This window comes from Candoia aspera, chromosome 5, assembly GCF_035149785.1.
Source record: "Candoia aspera isolate rCanAsp1 chromosome 5, rCanAsp1.hap2, whole genome shotgun sequence".
NCBI lineage: Eukaryota > Metazoa > Chordata > Lepidosauria > Squamata > Boidae > Candoia > Candoia aspera.
The window spans coordinates 38,568,950-38,595,234 of NC_086157.1; the positions used below are offsets into that span (position 1 = coordinate 38,568,950).

A 26,285-nucleotide genomic window follows, 5' to 3' on the forward strand; every position below is an offset into this window, starting at 1 on the left:
ACTTCACTGTGGTTTGTTACAGACATTACTTACTTTCTGCCTATACTCATCTGTCTACACTCATTTCTGTAGTGTCATGTCCCCCGTTGCGATGCATATATGCATCACAATGGGGAACATGCCTTTCCAGAGAAGGGAAGGAAAGAGGAAGGAATCAGTGATAATCCTTTAAGCACTAAAAGGCAAATACCAATAAAGGACAAAGGAGCCATACCTTTGCCCTGACCCGAGAAGCCATCATCCTATCTCCCTGACATCTCTGCATTAACCTGGGGGACACACCTGCGCCGGACACAGGAGGAGGACAGAGGTATCAGCGCTAATCCCCCTGATCGCCCATCGAGACTCCGGAATCGCACCCTGATCGCCCATCAAGACTCCAGATCAGGACTTTGGGACAATGGGGGGTGGAGAAGGACCAGGTCCACACCGCGGGTATTTACCGGCTACCTCTCACGCCATGTGCTCATTCCTGTCTTTTTCTGTGTATGCATTCTATTCTCAATAAACCGGAAATCCTTAGCCCTGGCTAGTGAGTGCTTTATTGGAATAAGGGCAACCATCACATGTAGTACTATATCCCTTCCATTCTAGAGAGATAAAATGAAGTTAAGTGCCCTGGCTTTTATTTTGTGTAACTTTACCAATATTCAGTAGACTGTATATTTAGGATCAAGAATTTAGACAGCAAAAAGAAAAATGGGTGCAATTCATTTGTATGGGATATAATGCATAGAATATGCTGCCTATAGAATTTCTGTCTAATAATCCTTGCCTAAAGAATTATAACCATAAAAAAACATTTATTCACAAGAAGATCATTTTAGTGCATTTTGTTTTAATTTTGTTTGTCATTCAGAGTTCCTTCCTATAGATGGGCAGCTATATAAGTTTGTGTAATAAATGTCCTTTTCAGACTATGAGGCGGCCAGACAGAATTATTATCAAACTCCTTATTTAAAACAACTATTTACAGCAGTAAAGTCCTGGTGAATAAATAAGGCAAAGCCATTTCAATCAAGACCACCCAGGCAATGACAGATGAACAGGCACGGTTACAAGGTCAGACTGTGGCAGAACAGCAAGGCAGAATTCAGCTAACTCTCTGATCGAAGCTGTCAGACTTGGTGAAGCTAGAGGCATGGCAAGGCAGAAGCTGGAGGCAACATTCTGTGAGCTGGAATGCAGAGAGGCCCAGGCTGACACGTGGAGGCTAGGCAAGACTGGACTGGAACCTCTTGGCAAGGCTTGGCTCTGGAGACAAAGCTGGGCTGGACTGGAGAGTCTAGGTGAGGCTGCAGACCAGAAGTAAGGCTGGACTGGACTGAAGAGTCTATGCAAGGCTGAGGACTAGAAGCAAGGCTGGACTGGACTGGACTGGACTGGACTGGAGAGTCTAGGCAAGGCTTGAATCTGGGAGCACACGTGAATCGCGCTGGAGCAATGCAACAAGGCTTGGAGCTAGACGCGAGGCTGTGCTCAGCAGGGGCAGCAAGGAGAGGCTCGACTGGAGAGGCTTGTGCAGAAGATGGTTCCATGGTGGCAGAAGACGCTGGCACTGATTCCTCTCTGGCTACAGGCAAGGCTTCCAAAACAGGTAATGGCTCTTTCTGCAAATGCTGTGAGCAAAAAGGATCAGTTGTCTCTGGCAGCTTGCTCCTCATGCGCCTGCCTTTTAAAGTGATCCCTTCTGTGCCTTTTCTCTCCTGCAACCAATCTAGCTGCCTTCTGATATGTGTGCTTCTCTGGTCTCCTGTCTCAAGCACTGATTGGAGAATTCAAATCCCCCTCTGGAGTTTGACCAATCCGCATCTTCAAATTCTCCTGCTCTGCTGAGTCACTTCCTGGTTCAGCTTCTCCAAATCTCTCCTGGTGAGTTTCATTTTCCCCTCCTGACTCTGGATAGGTTTCATTTTCAAAGTCAGAAGCGGACTCAAACCTCACAATAAAGAAATTACACAATTTCTTGTGTAATCTTGTGTAGAGCTCACTGAAACCTCTGTCAAAAGACAAAGCAGAATTAAGATTCTGTTTGTGCCTAATTAAAGGCACTACCAGAAAGTTTGTGTTGTTTATTCATTCAGTCGCTTCTGACTCTTTGTGACTTCATGGACCAGCCCACGCCAGAACTTCCTGTCGGTCGTCAACAACCCCAGCTCCCCCAGGGATGAGTCCATCACCTCTAGAATATCATCCATCCACCTTTCCCTTGGTCGGCCCCTCTTCCTTTTGCCCTCCACTCTCCCTAGCATCAGCATCTTCTCCAGGGTGTCCTGTCTTCTCATTATGTGGCCAAAGCACTTCAGTTTTGCCTTTAATATCATTCCCTCAAGTGAGCAGTCTGGCTTGATTTCCTGGAGGATGGACTGGTTTGATCTTCTTGCAGTCCAAGGCACTCTCAGAATTTCCTCCAACACCACAGTTCCAAAGCATCGATCTTCCTTCTCTCAGCCTTCCTTATGGTCCAGCTCTCGCAGCCATATGTTACTAACCAGAAAGTTTAGCCAGCAAAAATCCTTGGAAGGACTAAAAAAGGGATAAGGAAGATAATCTTCTCACTTTGAAGACTGGAATCATTAGGGCTTCAGGACAGGCAGCGATAGCTGTTGGACTTTTGGCAGGATTCACTAAAAAGCGGATTATGACTGACAGCTAACTATCATTGCTGCATCACCAAGAAGACTTTATGGCTTCCATTTCTCGTACTCTTTGTGCCTTGTATTAGTAGTAAGGAGCCCTTTGATCTCCCCTGGATATAGAAATAGCATCTGGCAGTAAAGATGTGTAGATCAAGGCAAATCCATCCTGTTTTAAGTCTTTATTTTTAAGGATAGATTTCTGGTCCAATGTTTTTTTTTTCTATGTGTTTTTAAAATCCATAGATAAATTCACTGAGCTAGAGCATTGAGTTAAGAAATAAAAGTACATTTCTGAAAAAGGTAAAGATTCCCTTGAACTGAGTTTGATTTCTAGTGATTTTTTTGGGCATGTCCATGTAGTGTATTGTCCCTGCAGTGGACAATAATGCAGCAATTTGTCATTGCCTTTTTCCAAGATAATTAGTGATTCTTTTTCTTTTTTTTTCTTGCCAGTCTAGCCTACACCACTGAGATTTCTTGGTGATCTCCCATCCAAATACTCACCAAGTTTAACCCTCCTTAGCTTTGGGATCAGCCACAGTTGCTAGGGGCTGACACTGGGCTGAAAAATAAATTACTCTATTTTCATTCCATTTCTCACCCACTTTAAAAACCATTGGTTAATAAATGCAAAAATACCATACAAAAAAGAAATGTAAATTCTTTTAATGAATGCCAATTGATTTTTAAATCATTTTTAAAAACTCCTTAACGACTATTTTAGAATATTTTGAAATGTAAAAAGTTACCCAAAAAATTCACATCTCAGCCATTTTTTTTCAAAATATTTATATGGGTGGGAGGGTAACAGTTGTTGAAAATGTAGCCCTTAGTGAAAACTTCTGGTCTGTGATAGATTTTTAACATAAGTTTCAATTCTATGCCAGGTTGTGCATGTCTTTCTCATGGTACAGTACTTTTACTATCTGAAGGAGCTTTCATTTTAGACTATGTCTTCATTACTAGTGAATACATATTTCAGGAAGTCCAAATATAGCAGAGAAAGAACAATGGGGACTTTTAAAGACATTTGAGAGTGCCCATTTCTAAGCTAGCATTTCAACTTAAAAGATGTAATGAATTTGACTACGTACTAAATATCAGGCAGCAGCTTTTCAAATTTTAGACAGTGTCATTCAAGAAAACATTGACATTTTCTTTGAGCTGGTGAAAATGCTACAGCCTGCCAAAGAGAAATGTAAGATTAGTGCCTCAGGAAGAATGAGTGCCTCTAATGCAAATTACTTAATACTGACTCATGTCATATAAGCATCATATAGTTGAAAGTAAAACTGCATTTCTAAATGTCAGATTTTTTTTTGTCCTACTCGACCACCCAAGAGATACAGTGGTTCTCAAAATAACATGCAAATGTTTTAACAATGACAACATCTCAATACTGCCCTGTGAGTTTAAGGAAATGCAGGCCTTTTATAGCCATCATAAATACTTCCTTCAGTTTACAGTCATCAGCATAAATGCTTTTACCCAAATTGTTGCCAATCCATTTCAGTTCAATTCATTCATTCATTCCCACTGTTATAATTTATAACGGTACATTAATTTGTAATAAGAAATGGAAGTTCAGTTATTATGAGAACCACAAGGATTTACTTCGGCTTGCAACCACAAATACAAAAGAAACCATTACCACCCCTTCATTTATTCTTCTGGCAGCAGAAATCCAGTTTGTTGTTGGAGTGCCCACTAGTTCTTTCTGATTAGAAAGTTTAAGGTTCATCCTCTCTGTATGTTCGGGATATTGAAATAAACAGTGCCTGAAGTAGGGTAAAAGGGACCAATTCCATCCTTTTGAAAAGAACTGGCATCATCCAGCTTTCTCATCGAATGGCAGGAGATGAGCAAACTGTCAGATCTTCAACAGCCCCCTCACTGCACATTCAGAATGCAATCTCATCTTTTTACCCCATACTGTAGCAAAGCAAAATTTGTTTTCTTGCTGGGTATCAAAAACATGAGAGAATAGCCAGGTAGACAGGGTCAACTAGTGAATGCTTCCTGAAGATCAGACAGTCAGAATTGGGAATCAGTTGGCTTTTTAAGGTAAGGTCACCTGACTTTCCAATGTAGACATTGCAGGAGGAGAACCATGTTAATCTATGGTAGCCAAAGATCAGGAGCCTGGTAATGCCTTTTCAGACTAACAAATTTAAGTAAAAGGCAACACCCCATTTCTCCATCCTATCAAAATATTTTTGAATTTCATTTCTTTCTTCTATGCTATTAGCTTTCCTACTCAGTTTGTATGATCTGATAAGCATCTCCTCCATCTCATGACCCAAATCACTGAGAGCCAGTTGGGTCTAGTGGCTAAGGTTCTGGGCTAGAAGCCAGGAGTCTGTGAGTTCTAGTCCCGCCTTAGGCATGAAAGCCAGCTGGGTGACCTTGGGCCAGTCATTTTCTCTCAGCCCAACTCGGTCAATGTAGACTAGCCTCCTCATGGTGCACCCCGGGCAACATGACTTGTCATGGCTAAATAGTCTACACATCTGGCTGCTGGACCTCACAAGGATTTCCCAGCAAGAAAAAGCAGCATGAACACCAAACTGCTATGCCATACGATAAAAAAATAATAATCATTTGTAGCAGAATCCTAGGACTGAACCTTATGGCAGTCCACTTTATAGTCTCTCTGGTTTAATGAGGAACCATTCATCAATACTCTTTAAATATGATGTTCAAGCCAGGTATGTATGTATGTATGTATGTTAGTTTATATAGCTGTCCATCTCAGCCTTGGGACTCAGGTTATCTTAAAAGCAACATCATAATGCAGGCCTCTAAAACCTATCTCACAAAATCCCATACATGTTGGACTCCCCAACAGCCTGGCCTCATTGTCTAAGGGAAAAGCCCAGTCTTTTCCCTTAGACAATTCACAAGCACATTGAAAGGTGAAATGGGACTTCCATAATCAGCAGAATTCCATAAGCAGCCCTGCTTAGTCCAGAAAGAACAAAGAATGAAACTCCTTTGATCACTGCAAGCTGATAGGCTTAAATATACTGTATGATTCAACAAGGCCTCCTTCAGCATTTCAGAGGAGCAGTGTGATGTAGTTGGTCATCAGTGGGCTGGTGATCTACTTTGCCCTATGTTCTAGTGTTTTCTTTTTATGTTCTTTTTAATTTTAAAAAAATAGGGAGCTAGCATGTTGTATGTATAAGAGCCAAACAGCACTATCTTTGTATCCAAGAAGGCCACCAGGTCCCACAAGGCTTCTGTAGGCAGATATTCTTAGAAGATGGTAGATGGCTGCAGCCCAGTGCTTTGTTTAGAAATGTTGCCAGCAACCTTGTGAAAGAAGGGGAAAAAAGTAAGCAGGAGATTAAGTGAGTGTCAGGAACATAGCCATCAGTTTTTCATTTGGTAGATGGGTGTTCTGCAACTGTCCACATCCACTGTTCAGCAATTTTGTGATAGGAAAGAACCACCCTGATAGCCATTCTGTGAAAGCAACCACAGCATATTCTTAAGATTGGAAAGGCATCCCCTGATCCAAAGCGATTGCAGGGTGGTTGCTGTGGCTCTTTGTTGTTGGGGAAAGTGCAGAAATAAGGGCAGGTGCAGCAAAGGAGAGAGGAGCAAATGGAGCCAAGGAGCCATGCTTGGAGGAGGGAAGAAGCAGATAGGCTGGAGGCAAAGGCACTGGTGTGGTGGAGTAGTGGCCTGAGTGCAAATTGGGAGTGGGGTCAGCTGCTTTGCAATTTAAACCTTCAAGTATGCAGTGGCTCTCCAAACCTTGTTGCTTGCACCCAAAAATTGTTCCTGTCTCCTTCTTTCTTGCAGCCACACTTACTAAGAATTTGATTTTAATGCTGTGACAGACCTAGCATACGTCTTCCTCCCAGTCCCTGCCAAATCAGTCATCAAAAAACTGAAATAGGAGATTAATACCTATTGAAATGGAATGCTTTGGGTGCCCAAGTCTTTCTTCTTTTTTCAGATCGATCAAGACGGAAGTCTTGAAGATCCCCTGAAGAATGCTTCCCCTGAGACCTAATCTTAATGCTAGAGCAATCTTTCAAACTCTAAATATGTGTCTCTTTGTTGCAAGTGCTGAAAACAATTGATGTGCCACCATCAGGCTTTGTTAGTATTATAAAAGATGTTGATTATGAACCTAAAAAAGAAGAGGAAACTTTGGCTGCTGGAGAGGTTTTATTCTATCTGAAATCCAAAGTAGAAATGGCCACAGAGACACAAAGGCCCATAGCCAGATGGGAGGGGGTACTCCTGCAGCAGGTCAGTTGGAGCCCTGGAGGTCACCAACCTCCTATGGTTTCTCTTCCATGTAACACAGAATGTTTGCCTAGAGCAGCCTTTCTCAACTTTTTGACCCTGGAGGAACCTTTGAAATATTTTTCAGGCCTTGGAGAACCACTGCACATTCAGGCTCAAATATAGGCCAGAAGTTACAAAATTATTATATTCGTTTCATGGGTAGGCCTGTATATATGCATTAACAGAACAGTATTCTTAAACTAAAAGTCAAGAATGAAACTTACCTCTTTAATGTGAAGTTGCCCAAATTTGAAATAATTTTTTAAATAAATCGTGATCTCACAGGGAACCCCTAGTGACCTCTCACAGAACCCTATGGTTCCACAAAACCTGGTTGAAAATCCCTGGCCTAGAAGAACAAGCCAAGGCCCAGGGTGGAGGGAATCAAAGCAAAGTACAAATCAAGAGTCAGAACAAATGCCAGACCAGCATTGTCTAGGTAAAGACCCCACCTAAACAAGATGTTCCATAGTTCCTTTCCTAGGGAAAACCAATGGCTAGCTTGCAGGTGGGGAAACACACCATCCTTTAAGAAGAACTTAGTGCAAGAGAAGCCACTCTACTTTGTAGGCCATGTAGCTCATGGTAAAGAACATGGGATCCCAACTAAACTTTATATGAGTCTATCAGGGAAGCCCAAGTTGACTGACTTTCAGTGATAAGAAAAAGAATAGGATTTTTAGGATCTTATTTTGAAATATATTATAAATAATTCAGAATTTAACAGTCATATCATATGTTTTATATTGTAGGTCTGCTTGCTTGCTCATTTCAAACTTAGGTGATCCCTTAATCTAAAGTAGTGGTTCTCAAACATTTTGGCCTCAGGACTCTTTTACACTTTTAAAAATGATTGAGGACCCCAAAGAGCTTTGGTTTATGTGGGTTATAATAAAAATTGCAGTTACAAAGATAAAAACTAATACAAACTAAAAAGAAAAAAAGAAAGTGCAGAAAAGAAAAAAAATGGAAAGAAAAATAGAAAAGAAAGAAAAAACAAGAATATAGTAAAGAAAAAGAAAAGAAATATATAAAGAAATTACTTTCCCCTTCATCACCAGTATAAATAATTTTAGTAACTTATTGCCTGCTCTTAAAATACAGCAAATGACCTCTTCTTTCCATATCCCATCTCTTATCTGTAAACGAATCCTTAAAGCCTTGTCATTTCAATCCTGATCAGCAAAAGTCCATTAAGGGTTACCAGAGATAACAGCATATCTATTTTAACCTTAATCAAATAAACCAACTTTCTATTCCTTTTACTTTTAACAATCTTGATCTTCAGTCCCTTCAAATAATGTCCTAGAACTTGATTTCTTTTCATTTTTTCTTTGTCCCTTCTCAGAAAATTCTTCAAAGCTTTAACAAGCCACTTTTAAAAATCCAATATAGGAAAATTATCCAGGTCAAGGTTTGTTATTTTTATATCTCTTTTAATTATTAAGACATCAGCTGGTTTCTTTTGTATGACCAGTATAACATCTTTTTCCATATAATTCTTGTAGCCTGTCATTTTTTAATCCACTTTCAGATCAGCCTCAATCTTGTCAGGTAAAACTTGTTCCTCTTCCATAACATCTTTTAAATGTCTGTCTGTAGAGGCAGACACTCTTAAAATTAACTTCTGGGTCCATTGTCAGGGCTGCAACTAGGGACTGTGTCACCTGGGGCAAAAATGGATGCCACACCCATTTTGGCATACACACACACCCAGCACTCATTTTGGCACCTCACCAGCACAGCACCCGGGGCACATATCCCGATTGCCCCCCCCCCCAGTTGTGGCCCTGTCCATTGTTCAAAAATGTCCTTCAATATGTCCAATGTTAAAATATTTTGCTTCATTCTGTATTAGTAAGTCAAATTTAAGTGTTCTTCTCCTTTAATTGTAATCTTTAGTTCCTTCTGGTTCCCTCTAGTGTACAAGCTTCAAAGTCTCATCTTATCATTTTTTTAAGAGAATTCAAAACAAAAGGATTCTCCCATGGGAAGGATTCTCATAATAAATTCCAAAATCTGATTTCAAATACATCTGGACTGTTACCTGTAGGTTGAGTCATGGCAACTGGATTTCTTTGTGGTTGAAACATTTCTCTGCTTGTCCAAGCAGCTTCTCAGTCTGGGCAAAGGTTGGTAAGGGGAAGACATATATGGGGTCCCCTTACCAACCTTTGCCCAGACTGAAGAAGCTGCTTGGACAAGCAGCAAAACGTTTCAACCAAACAGAAAGAAATCCAGTTGCCGTGACTCAACCTACAGACAATTCAACCAGGATGACTGAGAATCTTCATCGACATCTGGACCCTTAGTTCATTTGTAACTTTTCAAAATCAAAGTTCTAATCATCCTTTTGCTGTTTATTCCAGAAGGGGGAAAATTAAGTCCTTAAGCTTGTATTTAAAATTTCTTTTGTTAATGATTGAAGGAAACTCACCCACTGTTTTCAGACTTGTCAATCCAAAGGTTCCTAATAGCTGTAAAGCAGTTAATAAGCAATTTCTGAAAGAGATTAGAAAAAGAAGTATGTGAACCTGGTGTCCTTTTGAAGGTGCTGACCATGGTTTGACCAAGGTGGCTATTTCCTCATCTCCCAGAGGTCTAAACCCACTGGAGACTGCTGTCTCAAGGTCTCCTCATGAGGAGCAACTGTCTGGAGCACTTGTGGGCAATCTCAAGTCCTCTCCTTGTCCAGAGAGGAATCACAGAGAGCCAGTCCACTTGCCGGTTCTTCATCCACTGCGGTCATTGGGTCTGCTTTTAGCAGAGCTGTTTTCAGTTCTCCACATCTTCCCTGAAAGTCTAGTTTACTGCTTTTTTGTACAGTTCCTTGAAAGGTACGTAACCCAAGTAATGACTGAGTGAACATGAAACTTTTGGATTTAAGGCAGTTTAATTCTTTGAGAAAATTCAGATTCATTGAAAGGGATGGGGAAGGGGGAAGCTAATATCTTAGTACTTTGACTTTTAGTGCAATGTAAATGCTCTTCTTCCCCTTAGACTGAGTATTTTTAGTATTTTGATTACTTTGTTCTACTTTACTCGAAGAACCCCAATAAACAAAATGCATAAAATAACCAAGAAGACATATTAAAAAAATAGAACTTAGTTCTATTTTTCTTCTAAAAATCCAGTAAACCAACTGCATAAAATAAGCAAGTACAATTAAAGAACAAGGATCTTTGTTGAGCCTAGGAATTTTGTCTGCAGCGCCTGAACTGACTGAGGTGACACAAAAGTCCGTCCTTGGTGATCTCAGGCTTTCTTCATTTCAGTAGCCCTATTTCAGTGGAAAATCTTATTTGGGTTCAAGGAAGGCAGGAAGGGGAGAAGGGAGGAGAGGGAAAAGCTATACATACCTCCCAAACTATTGCACCTCAACCAAAAATCTACCCATAAATTGTGTAAACCTTTGTATTAAATAATCATATCTTTCAGCATGTATTTAAGTAAAATACTATTAAGTAAATACCACAGCATAGAGGATGTTCCTATACACAGTCACAAAAGAAAATTTAAATACCTGGCTGTTTTAGAAGTGCAACAAATGTAGTGATGCTGTATTTAAGAATAATTCTCAGCAATGTTGCTTCATGATGAGACAATGTTGGCTCAGCAAGAGAGGTTGGCTTCCTCTCCCACCCATGAAAGACTTTTTCTCTGGTTAGTTTCTTTCTGTGTTGATTTGTTGCTAGAGCCATAATGAAGTTTTTTGTCAGTTTGAATTGCAGCTAAATGGGAAGCAGTCACAAGAACACATGGGTATGAAAATTGCATCTGCTTGAACAAACAGAACGAAAGAAGCACTTATGTAGCTATACAATGAACAGAAGGAGAATAAACCTGTAATGTGAAATGAGAGGAATAAGGAATATAGCCATGAATGCAATTGCTACTTCAGGATCTCCTCTCCGAATCAGTCCAGCTACTTGCTGGCAATGAAATGAAATCCTTAACTGTGATTCTTTATCATGCTTCTTCTTATGTGATAATCCCAAAATGGTCAATAGGAGTCATCATATTTTTTTCTTGCTATAGTTATAAACCATCTTTCTGCCATTAGAATTCCCAGGGTGGTTCACAAGGTGAATAATAATTAAAAATTCGAACAATTCAAGTCTCAACTCAAGTCTTCAGACTCAGAAGCAATCGTCATATTCTCTGGGTTTTGAGTCGTCTATGGAATCTAGTGTTTAAAAAAATACTTATTGAAATTGTAGATATTTCAAAGCAGTTATTATATTTTTTTACCAAGGATAGCACTATCATCAGAGGATGAGCAGAAGAACTTTTGAACCAGTTCAAGTTTTGAGGCTATTTTTTGAGCCATACCCACATAAAATAAATGGTAGTTGCTAGGGTAACTTTTCTTCCACTAGCAAGCACAATTGGTGAATCAACTAATGCTGATTAAAAAACACTTAGAACCCAATCCGTATTTAATCCAGACTCTGCCTCTGTGGTGAACTGGATTCTTAATGGGGACAATGATGCATAAAGTCTAGAGATTTTTTGAAGTTTTGAACCACAGCTTCCATAATCCCTTGCTTTTGGCCATACTGTTGGATGCTTTGAAGTAGAAAATATCTGGAGGGCACTGCTGACCGGGATAATTCATGTAAATATTTTTTTAAAAAACCCTACTACTATAACAGTAAAACATTGCAGGATGGTTTTCTTTTTTTTCATCTGAAGGGGAAACTGTTATATACTTCTATATAATGTCTTTCACAGAATCCAGAGAGATAAATCTGAAGAATATCTCCATGAGAGATCAAAGAGAATTAGTAAAAACCCATTCATTTATGCTTCCACAGAAGGAAGTATTCCACCAGAGAGATCTCTGTCACAGAACAAATCCTAAATTCAATATTAAATGGATCTAAGCAACTTGCTCACCCAGTAAATGCCTAAAATTGACCTTCCAAAGGTGCACAACCAAGGCTAATATTTAATTATTGATAGTTAAATTTGCTTTCACAATCAGTGGACTGATAATTAGCTATGTAATTAATGTAAATGAAACATTTTTCTTTTTCACATTCCCTATTTTGCTAACTTTGATACCATCCATGATGAACAAAGATCAAGCAACCATACTGAGACATGAACTTTTCTATGCAGCTAATATATCTTTCAGGTAGGAAGTTTTCTGGTACAGCTAGAATGATCTCCAACACAGAATAGGCATGTGACATTTATTTATTTATCAGTTTATTTATTTATTTATTATTCCAATTTCTATCACTGCCCATCTCCCTCCGAAAAGTTCATTCTGCACATACTAGTTACAGCAATTTATTGATGACTCCATGGTCTTTCTGTATCCATATGCCAAGATCCTATTTACTACATGGAGTAACTACACCAAATGGCAAAAGAAATATCAACATTTCCCATCCTTAATGTTCACTCTCAACTCTATGCCTTTGCTTATTTTCCTATACTTGCTAAATCTATGGCTCTTAATTTAAAAGTCTATTTGAAATTCTTATAGGATCTACCTATCCCCCCGCCCCAGTTTTTAGTTATCTTTATGAACCCAGCACTTGCATTTTGCTTGATCTAGAGTGCATCCCATCCATGCAGTTACAAAATTTGTAGCCCTGCAATCAATCAGTTGATCAATCAATCAATCAATCAGACAGCTGTGTCTTTAAAAACAGCATAACTCCTGGTGCATTCAATGCAAAGCAGCGATTATGTGATTTGTTGCCCATCAATTACATCACTGTCCTCCATGTGGACTATTTTCTCCACACCACCAGGATACAGAGTAGACTTGGAGGCTTCTCTCATTTTTCAGCTGTGTAGAGAAATAAAGTAATTCTACCATGTAGTCCATTGAAAATGAATTTGGAAATTCTTAACAAAGCTAAGCAGGGTAGACTTGTTTAACAGTTGTCTGGGAAGTCACCAGGAAATCCCAGGGCTGATGAACCACTTCCGTATTGTTGCCAAGAAAACTATATCAAAATGCCCATGTCAACTTGAAGGACACTTGGTCCTCTAGCCCATTTGATCTTGCTATCCAAGATATAAAGGCATTCTGGAATCAGGCAATGCTGAGTCTTAGTGTTGTTAACACTGCAGATGACTGTGAAAATGCTAATTATTTGCATTAAACTAGGTTTCCCACTGAAATTGTAAATGAGATAATGCAAGCTGGTCATTCAATTATATCAATTCTTATTGTTGTAGGTGATTATATAGTCATGACTATATACTTCGATTTAAGTAGAAGAATGGGATACTTTACTATTCAAACATACATTCCTTGTATATTAACTGTTGTCCTGTCCTGGGTATCATTTTGGATTAAAAAAGATGCCACACCAGCAAGAACAGCCCTAGGTAAGATAAAAAAGGACAATATTTTTTATTGATTCTTCAGCCTGCTGGGGATCCTTTGTAATGTATTTCCATGAATAATTGTTTTATTTCATTTGATATCTAATCATGCTAACAATGTTTGTATTCTGCAGCAATGCACCTATTCATGATTGCCATGACTTTTCTCCCAGCCCCTGCTTGGAGAAGTATTTGAAGGATCAATTCCCATAACATTATTTCCCTAGTGTCCTACTACTGATCTATATGTTTTTATATCCTCTTAGCCTCCCTGCAGATGGTGTTGATGACTCTACATGCCCAAAGTGATATGTGTGAAACTCCTCCTTAGCACCCCCCTCCCCAAATTTGGCATGAAATGCTTATCAGACCTTTTCTTCAGGTTGGACACTGAACAGAAGATTATTGGGGGAAGTTTTTTAAAATGTATATTATTTGTAACAATCTTAATATTAGGTTAAATAAATGGATTCTTAAAAAGAGGAAGCATGAGCACCATTGTTCATCAATGTTCTAGCTAGACATTCAGTGAGCTTCTTCTTTTCTCATTTTTGAGAATCCTAACCTAACCCAAACCCTAATCGTTTTCCCTAACAGTCAGCATTCTGTGACCATTGAATAGTGTTCTCCCCAACCCTTGTAGGATCTCCCCCTATAAATGTTTTTGTACTTCTAAAACAAATTTGGTTCCTCCAAGCTCACTGGAAACTTTTCACTTTAGTATATATGATTCTAACTCCTGGCATGCATAACATACAATATATGAAATGTAAAAAAAAATCTCCCTTTTCCTATTTATGAGGATTTTGTGGACTATATATACAGTATATTGCAGTTTTCAATTTTCTTTTATGGCAGTATTCTAAGAAAGTGACTACAGTGCTATCAGGGATCAGTTTACGAAATACCTTCTTTTATGTGAAAGGTGAAAGGTCCCCTGTGCAAGCACCGAGTCATGTCTGACCCTTTGGATGCCACTTTTGCGACGTTTTCTTGTCAGACTATAGTGGGGTGGTTTGCCATTGCCTTCCCAGTCGTCACCTCCCCCTGCAAGCAAGCTGGGTACTCATTTTACCGACCTCAGAAGGATGGAAGGTTGAGTCGACCTGAGCCGGCTACCAGAGAGAGAATCCAGCTTCTGCTGGGATCAAACTCGGGTCGTGTGGGGAGTTTTGGTTGCAATACTGCTGCCTACCACTCTGCACCACACGAGGCTGTACCTTCTTTTATACAAGGATGTATTCATTCTCAATAATTACTTCTCTGGATATATCCAGAGAGAAAGGGACTTTCACCAACACTTATACAGAATATTTTCTTTTCCATCAAAGTAGAGAATCAGTGTAGAAAAATATGGCATAATGGGGCATGCAATGAGAATATCTGTCACCCTTCTTCCAACCCCTAAATAATTGTTTTTCTTCAGAGTAGTAACATTATTAAGCAATTTGTTTCTTGACAGGTATGGACATATGCCATTATACAAAATATCCCATAGAGCAATTTAAACATCACCTACTCACCAACATGTTACCTAAGCATCTCTGCAATATTAACTGGAAATTTGCCTCATTACATCTCTCTCTCAATGGGCCAGTTATTGTGTTTCACAGATACTTGTGAAAATCTCACATAGCCACAGCACAGTCATCACTTCATCTGCTTTGAATTTCCATGTTTGGCATCAAATGGTTTGGTCAACAGGACATGGACTATATAGGAGAGTCATGAAATTTAGCAGGCAGTTTTCAGATTTGTTAGCAGCTAAACAAAACTGCATCATTATCCTCCATACATTGCAAGACAGGATGGTGATAGCTAGAGTAAGTTGCTAACCAATCTTCCAAATATTTGCTTCCTGCTAGCTAACACAATTTTGCAGTAATTTTACTACTTATAGCTTCTTCCACTAAACCAAAGCTTCTTACCCACTCACATGAACCAGACCCAATGTTTTATAGTCATATATAAGCTTCCCATGACAATCTTACAATCTCCTGAGGGAAGGCAAAGCATTTTCTAAAAAAAGAAAAGAAAAGAAAGGATATGTGCACTGCAAATGTGCACATTTTGTTTCACAGCAGAAGAGTGATTTAAAACTATTCTCTGCCTGCACTATTCAGTAGTAGTTACTCTTCAAAGCTCTCACTAACTGTTTCAAATCATAAAGGCTCTCACTGACTGCAACAAAGTCGGAGGTCACTGACTTATTTCCAATAAAAAATAAAAACTTATTTGAGATTCAGGGTTCTTTCTGAGCAGGAAGACTGCCTTCTATATCAGCTGAACACGTTTGGCCCTCCTGTGGTTGGCTCTGTGAAGCGGAAAAGTCTTCACGATATGCCACTGTGGAAAAGCAGGTTCCTCCTTTTGATATTATATATTTGGGTTAAACATGTTATTGAGCCTACAAGCATAAGATATAGATTTCGGTGATAGCAATGTTCTCACAAGGTGAGAAAAACCTACTCATATGAAATTTCTCACAACCCTCTGCCTAGTTTCATGCATCTCTACATTATTTTCAAATTCTACCTACTTTTTACCAAGTTGGTTTTGGACCCACCTACCATCAGCTGATGTGGGGCTGCCATTAGCACCTGGACTGCTGAAGGAAAGTAGGTCTCATAAGAGACAAGCTTCCATATATGGGTTTCAGATATTGTGCCCTACCTCTAAATGCAATGCTTTTAGTCAACCACGAGTCACCAAATGATAAGAAATCAGTGTGAACCAGTTTTAGGTGATCAGTAATCATGAGGGCAATCCAACAGATTGGCTTGAGGGGTTCTCTAGAACTTTTCTAAGAAGCCAGCATTAATGAAAAATGCAGCCCTTTTCAATGGCTGAAATAAGTGGAATTCAGAGCTCGTTTTCATGACTGGCCCTGGCATGGACCTCCTACTTCAGCTGAGTAAGAACAACTAGAACCACAAGGTGATGGCATGTAAACCTTTGCGTGCATTTAGTTTTGCTGTGCCCTTTGAGATATCTGGGAATCCTAACTGTATGCTTTGTCTCTGCAGCGTTGTGCAGCCTTGTGTAGATTACCCCTTATTTTTGTTATCTGAGCAGCTCAAAAACAATTTAAGAAGCAAATCACATACTGAGTTGACTTGGCCATTTTTCCAATAGATAACAATATCTTTTTTTTTTTAATGTCACAGACTTGCCCACATAAATGCTGTGCTGGAAGTTTAGATAAGAACTTGCAGCTCATATCTGGGGATAAAATATTTGGGTCCCAGCCTTTATCAGTAGTTTGCAAGACTGGGGGAGGGAGTTGTCAATAATTAATAGGCTCAAACTTTACAATCAGGGAAACAGATTTCACCAATATGAGCAGCAAAAAGTGCTAGATTGCACCATCTTTGGCTCTTGGTGGGTTGTGCTTCCCCCAAAAGAGCAGACTCGCAATCTGGGAGTCCTGGACTCATGGTTCCTGATCAAAGTATAGATGGATACCATGGCCAGGAAGGCTTTTGCAGAACTACAGCTGCCGTGTCAGTTGCAGTCTTACCTGGAACACGATGTACTGAAGGCAGCCATTCATACCCTTGTCATCTTTTGATAACTTTACTGTAACTTACTCTACATGCGCTGCTGTTGAAGACCATCTGGAAACTGTAACTGGTTCAGAATGCAGTGGTACATGTGCTTAGTAGTTTGTCTTGATACTGCCACATTACACCTTTGCTGCATGAGCTGCATTGGCTAACTAGGAAGTCTCTGAGTGCAGTTCAAGTCACTTGCTGCTATCTGTAATATCCTATGTGGCTCAGAACTTGGGTATTTTAGAGACTGCCTTTCCCCATTAGTTTCTGCTCATCCTACTGGATAATAAGGGAGTACCTGCTAAGGATTCCCACCTATCAGGAGGTATGGTGAGGGGGCCCAATGGCAAGGATTCTCTATAATAGTCCCCCTTCTCTGGCCTCTAAAGTGCATACAGCCCCCACCCACATGGCTTTTCAGAAGCAGGATAAAATGTAGCTCTTCCAGAAAGGCTTTTAGGGATTAATTATAACCAGCAGTGCCATATTAAACTATTTTAGCTTATTTCTTTTAGTATTCAATTGGAAAATTAGGTTATGGATTTTATTATTTTAAGAAATCATAATATGGATTTTTTATAATTTATTTTTACATTGTAAGTTTCGGAAGCCATCTAAAGTCCAGGTTTCAGGCAATAAACAAATTACATTAATCAATATAGAAATACTGAAATGAAACACATATTTAAGAGTCTAGTAAAACATCATCCTTTACTCTCCTGTATAAAGGAAGGCTTTAAAGTAAAGTCATCAGTTCTCCTTGTTTAATGGTTTGATAGCCATAGGGGGAAAATATTTCAGCAGAAATAGTAAAATAATGCCTGATCCCAAATATATTGCAATGGGCACCTGTTTGCAATATAGAGCTTACTGCTGAAAGTAACCATAATGTTACTTAGTGAATTATTTGTTAAAGTTAATTAATGTTAATTAACTAGAATGAATACGGAGATTTACTGGGCCAAAAACTTTCTGGATGTCACTCTGTTAACTCAGTTATGATCCATTGGTAGAAAATTTAATGCATTTGATGATATTAATTTTTAAATTGCTGGTGCTTCTGGGAAGGGCTCCAGTTGTATGAATTAAAGGTTTCATCTGCTTTAGCAAACGCTTAATATGCAGTACAGGGAATTGTGAAATAATGAATGCACAGGAAAACTAATGAGTAGAGAACAGAGATGTCAAATAATTTATTGAAGCATATACTGCAGTTCCCAAAACTTTCAATAAAACAACATTTTCTTGCATCTGAGATGTTTTTCAGATATTAGAGTTAAGTAATAGAAAACAAATATACTGTATTCTATGTGTCCAATTTTTCTTTCCAGAGATTTCCTCTCATTTATTTCAGGTTTTTCATTGCAATAATCAGTCCAAGGGTGGGGGTGGGGGTGGGGTGGCTTGGAATCCATCCATTTGGACTAAGTTGCAAAGATCTAACTAAGACTTCTGGCATGGATGGGATTGCATACAGGTGGGTGATTTCTGTCTATAACATTGGAGCATCACTTTTTCATGAGTTTATCCCTTTCTACTATTCCCTTTCTAAGTGTAACCATACTGCAATTTAAAACTCAAATGATGTCCTTCAAATAAAATATGAATTTTGATGGTGATTATGAATTTTGTCCTATAACAAGTATGATCTCATGAAATATGCTGTAATGTGATTTGATCCATTTAAAGATGTTCTTCATAATATTTGAAGAATATAAAATATGGAAGACAGTATAATTCCCAAAGACTCATTATTCCAGGAGATATGATCAGGAACAGAAATTTTAAAATATCTAATTCCTTATGGAATCCAGATTACAGTCTAACAAAGCTCATGCCCTAATAAGTAAGGTTTTATTGCAAAAATTGAAGACAGCTAAATTTCTGGAAAATATTACACAAAAATTATGTTCTTTTGTCCAGGTATCACCACAGTATTAACCATGACAACTCTGAGCACCATTGCAAGAAATTCCTTGCCCCGTGTTTCCTATGTCACTGCAATGGACCTTTTTGTGACCGTATGCTTCTTATTTGTCTTTGCTGCTTTGATGGAGTACGCAACCCTCAACTACTATTCAAGTTGCAGGAAGCCACACTGTACAAAAAAGAAAAAGTCGGTAAGATATTGAAAATGGGGCATAATTCTTCTGCATTATCACAGAGATTGGTAATCAGTTGCATTTAGATCTTAAATAAAGACTTTAGCTAAAGGTATATAATAAGAGAGGTTTGCTGAAAGTGTAAGAGTCCTATGTACTAGAAATGCACAGAATTAGATACGTAGAAATGCTTTTCACCACATTTATTTATGTATTTTTATTGCATGCCACCCAGTCATGTATGTGAGATGGGCAGTGGTATAAATATGATTGATTGATAAATACTTCTAGTATTTAAGGGCACAATACAGGAATTCAGGGATCTTTATGTCTAATGTAAGATGAATGTGCCCAATAAATTATTAGATTGATTATAACCAATTCAGTAATTCAGTTAATTAGAACAATGACAGTAGCTCATCCAGGGTGACCAGGCTCTGGACTTAGTAACTCTTCAGTTCAGTCATGCCTCCACAGTCAATTGTGCATGTAATCTCTACCATGATTTTACTCTTTGATTCCCAACATAAAGTCCAGCTGTTGAAAACAATTGCACTGTTCTGAAGTGGGATACATGCAAAAACTTTTAAGCTGTAAATAATATTAATAAATACTGTTGGAAGGCCTGAAAGACCAAGTTAAGGACAGATTGCCATGGAGAAAATCTATCTATGTGGTTGTTGAGGGTCAACGATGACTTGATGGCACATAATCAACCAATCAATCAGCCAATGTTAATATAGTTTAAAAACAAAGAAAATGTTTAAAAAGAGGAAAAAACAAATTCCTGGCTTTGCCCATATATGTATAGCCCTGTATATTTCCATGACTTTCCTGCTTGCTGCAATTCTCCCACCTCTACAAAACATTACTGTGAGATATATTGCATCCACCAAATGATTGCTCACATTTGACCCCAAACACAGTTCAGCAAACTCATAATTGATAGTGATGTTTATACATGTAGATCAGGCTACCAATCAAAGCAAATATTTGTAGCTCAGGGTTGAACCGTAGAGTCCTTGGTGCTCTCTGAGCCTTGTTGTTTTCCTGCAGATGTTTCATTGCCAGACTAGGCAACACCTTCAGTGCAAAGAGGGAGTGGGCCTTGCTCTCAGTTTATATACCGTGGCTTGCCCTGTGTTGATACAGGTGTCGTTCTCTCCTTGGGAGTTCTTTGATTGGGCAAAGAACTTCCAGGGAGAGAACAAAACCCCTACCAACACAAGCAGGGCAAGCCACGGTATATAAACTGAGAGTAAGGCCCATTCCCTCTTTGCACTGAAGGTGTTGCCTAGTCTGGCAATGAAACGTCTGCAGGAAAACAACAAGACTCAGAGAGCACCAAGGACTCCACATGATCAGGCTATTAAAGCCCTATAATACAACACAGAAAAATGTAATATTTTTTCAGCTAACTAGAACGCACAGTACAAACCTGTTCTTTCTTTGTTTCTTTGTTTGAACAAGTAGAATTTACTCCCATAGATCAATTCCCTGAAAAGTAAATTATCTTTTTTTTTTAAGTTGCTTTGTTTAAAATTTCACAGAATATATTCATTTGTGTTCTGCAGGCAAGAAATCAGTATTTGAAAATTCACTTCTAGTTGAAATCATCACAAGGATTAGGGTTGGGATTGGGATTAGGATTCAGAAAGATTAGTGGGAACCACTTTTTCCCTTGTGGTAATTGCAGTTAAAAGTGAATCATATGGATTGCTCCAATGTTATAAAATAAAAGATGGAGCCTAATTGAAGATCTCAATTATTTAAATTAAGCTTTTAAATTAAACTTTTCCCAATGATATCCATGAAAAGGTAAAAGTATATATTTTGTTTGGATCATGTTATATCATGTGGAATTTATCAGAAATAAATGGTATCAAATAAGACAACTCCATCCATGTTAAGTATTTATGGAATCTCTTATGGTTTCCTTAATAATTAAAATATTATCAAAAACGTTATCATGTTTTATAACTTGTGTTCTTATACTTTACCTTTTTATTTACTTTACTTGAGCTGCCTGATGTCAGTTTTGGTCACATGATGGTGAGTATGAATATTTTAAAATTTAAGATATTTTATTTGTAATGTCAGATATTAAATACTTCATTACATTTTGTCAGCCTTACTAGGTAGATCAGACATGAAACATGACCAGATAAGCTAATTCTACTTTATTGTAAAGCTACATTAACAGAATCTTGCAAGTCTGAAAGTACAAGTCTTAACCACTAACTTAACATTTTCCCACTGGAAGATGTAGTGTCTAATATAACCATGTAAGAGTAAGATCCAGGCTGTAGGACTATCCATGTTTATAAGGCAATAAGCATACACAGGATTGAAAGAAACAGATCAAATAGCTGCATCCAACTCACTAATCCATGCCCAGATGGTGAATTGGGATCAGCTATTTTTCTGCTCTCTTAAGCACAAGAATTTCACCTCAAAAGAGTTCAGAAGGAGAAAGAACCAGCACAGCAGAAAGGAGGAGCTTCTTAACAGTCTCCCCCTTCCCCTTTCTAATGCTTCAAGCTCCGTTGAAACCTTGCATAGGATGACTGTACTGTTAATATAATTTTTAAAAGCTCTTGGCTCAGGACTGGTGGGGCTGTAGCATTTGGTAATGAATGGCAATACCCAGAAGAGTGGCAGCAGCCACTGCCACCATTACTATTGCCAAACTCAGTAACTTTAAGGGGTTTTAAAAGAAAGTTTGCTGCTCTTTTTTTCAAACCGTCCCCCTCTAAATCACAAGAAGGCTTTCTATGTGTTGAAGACTTTTTCCACAGATGAAAAGGAACCCTTGGTTCAAGCCAGGTTCTAGAAACTAGCCCCCACAGCCCAGTTCAAATAAATGAAATTGGGCACAGTGGTGTCTGTACAGAGAGAGGTCAAAATTGGCAAGATGCCAGGCACATCATCGCAATACAAGCTCTGCCCTTTGCACCACCACACCCTTGCTGATTTTGATCCAGTGCAGGAAGATGGCTTTCCTATGTCTGTCTTATTCCAGAGAGTGAATTAAAACCTTCCTTGCAACAGAGATTGCTTGCCCATGGGAAAATTCATCTTTACAACTTGCTTTATTTTCTTAGACAAAGCTTTGATCTAAAAATATAAAATAGAGCCAGCAAAGCAAAGAAATCAGTAAAAATTAGATTATAATGATAACCTCAATGTATTACAGTTTCACACTGAGAAATCAACAAAATTGTCTTTGGGCTTTTACCCACTGTTGAGTTAAAGTGCTACTTACAAACCTGATTCATCAAAAAATTATTCCAGCACAACGCTTCCTTCAGAACTTTGTCCAGCCCTATCCTGTGTCTGTTTCTAATCACTGCCAGTCATCTGATGTCAATGCAAGGGAATGTATGGCAAAGCCTAATTCACTTTACACACTTTGAGGTTGCCCTTGGATGGAGGTAGAATAAGGGACAAAATGCTTCCTTAACACCAGCACAGGTACAGGAAATTTGGCATAAGTTTGTCTCACTTGTACACTGAAACCAAGAACATGGCAGAAAAAAGATGCTGTCAGGGCATGTTTGCAGGGCCGCAACTAGGGTCTGTGTCACCCAGGGCAAACATGGATTCCACGCCCATTTTGGTGTCCCCCCAGTGCTCATTTTGGTGCCCCCCCAGCACAGCACCCAGGGCACATGCCCCACTTGCCCCCCCTCCAGTTGCAGCCCTGCATGTTGGTTCCATAGCAGTGTGCAAATGGGAAAAGCCACTCTGAACCTGAGTTCCACCCAGATGACATAATAGAATCCTTAGAGCAGTGTTTTTCAGCCTTGGCAACTTGAAGATGTATGGACTTCAACTCCCAGAATTCTCCAGTCAGCCATTCTGACTGGGGAATTCTGGGAGTTGAAGTCCACACAACTTCAAATTGCCATGGCTGAGAAACATTGCCTTAGAGGATATAGAAAAAAATGTATTGGATATTCCATCCGCCAATGACTTCTTCCACTCACCAAAATACTTTCCACCCTTCACTGCTTTGTACCATTGAAATAGGCAACCTTTTCTTGGCACGTAAAGTATTATTCTCTTAGGAAAGCTGAACAACCTGGTTTCTTTTCATGCCTATATTAGACCCAGGTAACTTCAGGCTGACATTCAAGACTTCTATGGTTGCCACAGTACAGCCTTTTTCTCTTTTTTTTCTGCAGAATTATTCCGTGTTAGAGATGAGACCTCCCCCTACAGTCATCGCACTGAACAATGCCATGTACTGGCAAGAATTTGAAGACAATTGTATCTATGAGTGCCTGGATGGGAAAGACTGTCAGAGCTTCTTCTGCTGTTATGAAGAATGCAAATCCGGGTCATGGAGGAAAGGACGGATACACATAGACATCTTAGAACTGGACTCTTATTCCAGAGTCTTTTTCCCCACATCGTTCCTGCTCTTTAACTTGGTGTACTGGGTTGGATACCTCTATCTCTAGAAACAGCAAAGAAAACTGTGTTTTTCACACTTTTTAGGGATGGGGAATATATCGAAATACAGATCGTGAATGGTTTCATTGGAAAGCCTAAAGGGCACCTTACTTTTTCTCATCCAAGAAAAAGAAGTTTTTATTTACTGTTTTGTCTAAAAGAAAAAAAAAAAAAAGATAAAATGGTCACTTCACATCTGAGATTTTTTGCTAAGTACACCAGACACTGTCATGTAAAAAACCTTTATATTAATTATTCTTACACAATGGAGAAGTTGCTGTTTTCTTTGGGTTACAGATAACTATGTAGCATTCAGATAAGCAAGATAAGGAGGTTTCAGATTTTCATTCTTACGTTTCTTCTGTCCTTTAAACTTGTTCTGGGAGCAAATTCTTATTGGTGCAGGTTCTCCACAACATTACTTTGAGGAGAACCTGAGTTTAATGAAAAGTCACTTAAATTCATTTCATGAATTCAGGACGTTGTCTCTAGTCTTACTTTGAGATGAAAAGGCATGATTTCAAAACAACCTTAACATTTGTTTTTCATAAAATTAATGAATTAAGCATTCTTTTAATACAGAGTTTTAATATTCCACGAATTGGTCAAATACTTCAAGAAACTAATTGATTTCTGGAACAACACTTTTGCAATATGATAAAGCTTAGTTTGCTTTTGGTACTGTGAAAGGTGACTTACTATGTAATAGCAGTGATAAGGTATGATTCAATCCAAGCTACAAGTTAATTTCTTCCATACTTTAATATTTGTTTTCACTGATATTTTTAGGGTGAAAAAAACCCCTATAGTTCCAGCCTGAATAAGTTCTACTGTAGCCGTGCTAACTAAAATCCATGTGCCTCAGTCACTGTTCTGTGTAGGTTAAATTGCACACTGTATTCTTGCACCTATTGACTTGTGAACTGGATTCCTCCATTTAAATGAGTGCAGAAGTGCTTGCTGTTAGTATATTCACACTGGTAAGCAATCTCTGGATTGGTACAACAGTGGCTTTTGTTCTTAGCAGATCAGTAGGAGCCTTAAGGATGCAGATAGGGTTTTCTTGGCAAGAAAATGAAATATTTGAAGTTCAGTTATAACCAATAGAAGTTAAAAATTTAGTGATGACAAATCACTAGGACTTTTTTTTTAACTAGGAGATTTTAAACTGGAAATGAATTTTGTACTTTTGGAACATATTTCAGATATTAAATTCCTGAAAATAATACATTCGTATGTTGTAAAATATTCATTATAGACAAGCCCAATTCCAGAAGGCTGATGTAAATGTGTCAATATTTATTTATTTACTTGATTATTTATTGATTTGATTTTCTTACCTAGTGCAATCAATATGTCTATTGTTTAAAAAAAAGTTTGCTTTCCCCGACCCCTCTCAAACTCTAAGTATAGCAGTACTTTTAAAAGTGTGACACTGATACCATCAAATGCCTTTTTTTCCACTGTCAACCTACTTGTTCCAAAATATTTACACTTTAATACTGTGCACACTTCATATTGTTCTTTATAGTCTCATTTTCTCTTGAAATAGCAATGACAAGAGATTAAAGTACAGGAGCGCAATTAAATGGTATAAATAGCTTATTCCTTCTAAGAAATGATATCAAAGGTATTGGCAGGAAAAGGGGAGTAGTAAGGAAAGTATAATTGTTTGGTATTACAATGTGCTTTATAAGAAGAGGGCATAAGTTTCAATTCTAGACGTACTTCAGACAGACCTGGGAAGAATTTCTAGCTGAACCACACAGAGATCTGCTGTTATCAAAACGTACTAGATGGACCAATGACTGGACCTTCTATAAAGTTGCTTCTACTCTCTGTAACATGTTCTAAATTCAGTTTTAGTAGGTAAGGCTGCAAATCTGTAAACACTAATTCAGTTAGATTACTGGATTAAAAATGTACTAAATTTTACTAAAAACTTTCCAAAAATATACTTACTTGTTTGTTTTAGACCAAAACAATATTTTTAAAGTTCTTTGAAAACAATTTATTAACAGATGTTGAAGTCTTTTGACTTCAGTATGGATGTAAGATTTTTTTTCCAGTTCATTTGCTCTCAATTTTCATAAATCTGTAAGAACCAAAGTGCAAAAAAATCTTCAGAAAGTTGTATTTAATTTAAAGAATATGTAGGTAGTAAAAATCACACAAGGCACTGTTACAAAAACAAAGAACTACAGTATTAAACTGATGGCATATGTAAATGTGAGAACCATTATTAGTAATTTTCTGGCAAAAGATCCTGTAGAACCTCTGTCCAGTGAAGTGCAGTTGAGCTTACTGCTTGTTGGTATCAGGACTGGATCTTCTTTTTAGAATAGATCAACAATCCTGATCTCTTTAAATTAACTGGAAACATGAAGTAGAGGTAGAATAATTGCTAAGAATTGCCACACTATAAAGAAAATGGCATACTTTATGTGCAATATCATAACATACAGTATGTAAACAGAACACTTATTTTATAGGATAGTATTTGTATATTTTAGTCTCACTTTTCTATTGTACATCATCTAAACAAGACATTTCATAATAATCAAACAGAAATTGTGCTCACAATCTTATTTCTTCCCCCCATCCCAGAATCAAAGAAGATATATTAATTCAGGCAAACTGTTTTGTACATGTTTTTGTTAGTATGAATGATATAAAGAACTTCCTTCATGATCAATAATGGACAAGTGCACATGATCCATAGGCTAACCAGCCTTTTTGGGATTCAAAATACTTTGAAAGTAGTTTTCTTCCAGGGAGAGTTGGAAACCAGCAAATTCACTCTTTATTCTGTTTCAGAGGCAGAACGAGTGCAGCTGTCAGTTGTTGAGCAGTGCCAATCCAAATTTGTAGTCATA

General features: G+C 38.3%; 1 protein-coding gene across 1 annotated transcript in view; it reads left to right on the top strand.

Moving 5' to 3' along the window:
- The window catches only part of GABRG3 (gamma-aminobutyric acid type A receptor subunit gamma3), a 343,475-nt gene extending 318,285 nt beyond the window's left edge, over positions 1-25,190 (top strand). The window contains exons 7-10 of the mRNA XM_063305008.1: positions 13,146-13,298; positions 18,773-18,969; positions 20,974-21,003; positions 23,139-25,190. Coding sequence (XP_063161078.1) covers positions 13,146-13,298; positions 18,773-18,969; positions 20,974-21,003; positions 23,139-23,417 — 659 coding nt within the window. The 3' untranslated portion in view covers positions 23,418-25,190. The remainder of the gene's footprint in view (positions 1-13,145; positions 13,299-18,772; positions 18,970-20,973; positions 21,004-23,138) is intronic.
- The last annotated feature ends 1,095 nt before the right edge of the window (positions 25,191-26,285 follow it).